The following is a 2,750-nucleotide window of genomic DNA, read 5'->3' as shown; positions in this document are numbered from 1 at the left end:
TCAAACACCTAACTAAAAACCCTATACGCGACAAATGCCTAAAACAATGAAAAACTGACCTAAAAACCCTAAACCCTACACGTAGTGGTTAAACTCTACAACGGCACAGTCTATACCAACGGCCGTGCACACGCACATACATTGTCTCTGCACTGTACAGCTCAGCCTCCTTGCGCTTGAGCACAGACAAGTAGTCCGTCACAGATATGTCACTGTCCGCGTCATTCTTTGCGATCTGATTGGCTCCAGCCCGCGATTCTCGCGCATCTAATTGGTCGAATCGATTTTGCGACGCAAACGGGTTCTTGCGTTGTATTGCCAGCTGTCTTGCATTCAACCGCGGTGGTCTATTTTTAACACTGTCCGGGGAATTGGTTCTGGAACGTTTTGATTGGTGCCTTTTGTTTTTCTTGGATTTTCTTCGTTTCTGATTGGTCCTTTGATCCCGCGACGAATGAGAGTGTGCCGATAAATTGCCACTCATTTCTTGAACCAATTGTAAGTCGCCACCTTCGTTCGCAATTTCGTCGTGGTATCTGTGACGACATGACATGTGCGTAGGGTTTAGGGTTTTAGGGTCCGATGAGACCTTACAGTGAATATATCAGATCAATAGCACACAACTATCGACCAGCGCACATTCGTACTTTATCCGAACAGAGTGATGCGCATACATACAATGACACTGGAATCTAAAAATAGAACATCGAGTCATACAGTGCTTCTATTGGCTGAGACCAGGGCAGTCCAGCGGTTGCGGCGATCTGATTGGTTGGCTTATTCTTTGGTTGTTCATTGTGTCTGTGGTGCTTCAGGCTTTTTGCCGCAGCTGCGCGGACCAATGAGAATGTCGGAAATAAAGTGAGAGAGCGTCATGCCACACGGAACCAATACAGTCGCCTAAAAGCCTAAAACCCTATAACCCTCTGAAATTAAAAACTCTACATCCGTGCACACTCCCACAAATCGACTGTACACATTTGCTTGTTTTTCGTACGAAGGTACAGGGGAGTAGCCACGCATGTACGTACGTTCTACGTTTGGTCGATATTGTGCGCAAGACTCAATAGTACACATGTGTTGTGGTGTGGTATGTTCCCGGAAAAAAAAGATATATGTACATGTATAAGTATGAGTATATGTATATGTATATGTATATGTATATGTATATGTATGTGTATATGCATATGTATATGTATATATGTAAATGTAAATGTATATGTATATACACACATATATATATATATATATGTATATATATATGTATATGTATATGGACCATACACACATACGTTTAGTGTACGTGTTGTGCGGACAGATTGGTAGACTGTACGCACACACAGACATACATCAGAACCCTAAAACGCTAAAAACGCTAAAACCCATACAAAAGAATAGCCGTCTTCACAGATAATATTCACTTAGATTATTTATTTATCACTTGTTTTTTCTTCTTTTCTAGGACACTTCGATTATTTAATTATTCGTTGTTTTGTTTCAAGGACAAAGTTGTTGATACACTCACATTGTCACTCATTCATACACAAACACACGCACATACTTACACATATACACACATACACACATAAAAGCACACATACCCACATACACCTACACATACACGTATATCACACATATATACATACAATCTCATCACATACGTTTGGTCTGTTTCACAGATTTTGTTCTCTGCGATTGCGGAAGTGTTATGTGTGCGCTGTCGCTGGTGTTGCTGTCCGATACGTCAGATGACGATGAGGCATAGGCCACGCGCGCACATTTGGCTTTCTCTGTGTGCAAGGTATGCGTTAGTTTACACACACACATATATATATATATATATACTGAGCGCTGCTGAAGTTCATTTAATCGAAGAATGGATTTAGATAGCGGTTGCTAGGACAAAACCCTAAAACCCTAACACAAAAGGAGTGAAGCGAATTAACTACTGTGTGACAGATGTATGAGCCATGAATGAAAGGGCAATACACTGTGTAGCATCACTACTATACACTGTGATGCGACCGAATAAGGATGTGCGTGTGTACAAGAATGTTGGTGTACACCGTGAGGACAGTCTAAACGGGATAGAAATGAGACACAGATGATTACAATACGTAGGTAGGTACGAATGTATATGTGTATGTATGTATGTGTGTATGCATGCAGGTATGTATGTATGTATGTATGTATGTAAGTATTTATGTATGTTTGTATGTATGTATGTATGTATGTATGTATGTATGTATCTATGCATGTATGTATGTATGTACGTATATATGTATGTATGTATGTATGTATGTATGTATGTATGTATGCATGTATGTATGTATGTATGTAATGTATGTATGTATGTATGTGTATGATAATTTTGCATGTATAGTACGTGCCACTACACTCTCCGTCAGATCTGTAATATTGAGGACACTCAAACGCAATACAATAGCCACAAAATCCACCTCTATAACCCTAAACCCTAACCAAACATATCCGATATGAACCAACATCGTCCAACTGCAATAGACAAACTTGCTTCTCATCAGTGAAGTAGTTCGGAATAACGTCCCAAAGTCTTAATTTCCATACCGTGGGGTGGCCTGTGGGACTGTTTCTTGGTTGGGTTTCTTTGGGGCAGTTCATCATACTCGCTTGACACGTACCCCCGTCTGTTCAACAAAAAAAAATTGTTGTAACATTTATAAATAAATTGTGTACATGAATATTGTAACACATATATAAACAGTGTACAT

The 2,750-nt window shown here is 39.8% G+C and overlaps 1 protein-coding gene across 1 annotated transcript; it reads right to left on the bottom strand.

The window, feature by feature from the left end:
- Nucleotides 1–88: 88 nt before the first annotated feature.
- On the bottom strand, nucleotides 89–536 carry SARC_02946 (hypothetical protein; the record flags this gene model as incomplete). The annotated part of the gene is made up of 1 exon (XM_014303262.1): nucleotides 89–536. A coding segment is annotated over one exon (448 nt), but the record flags the coding sequence as incomplete, so codon positions are not given.
- Between the last annotated feature and the right edge of the window lie 2,214 nt (nucleotides 537–2,750).

The sequence above is a fragment of the Sphaeroforma arctica genome (assembly GCF_001186125.1).
Source record: "Sphaeroforma arctica JP610 unplaced genomic scaffold supercont1.141, whole genome shotgun sequence".
Classification (NCBI taxonomy): Eukaryota; class Ichthyosporea; order Ichthyophonida; genus Sphaeroforma; species Sphaeroforma arctica.
The sequence above is the reverse complement of the archived record's forward strand: the minus strand, read 5'-3'. Positions and strand labels throughout refer to the sequence as shown.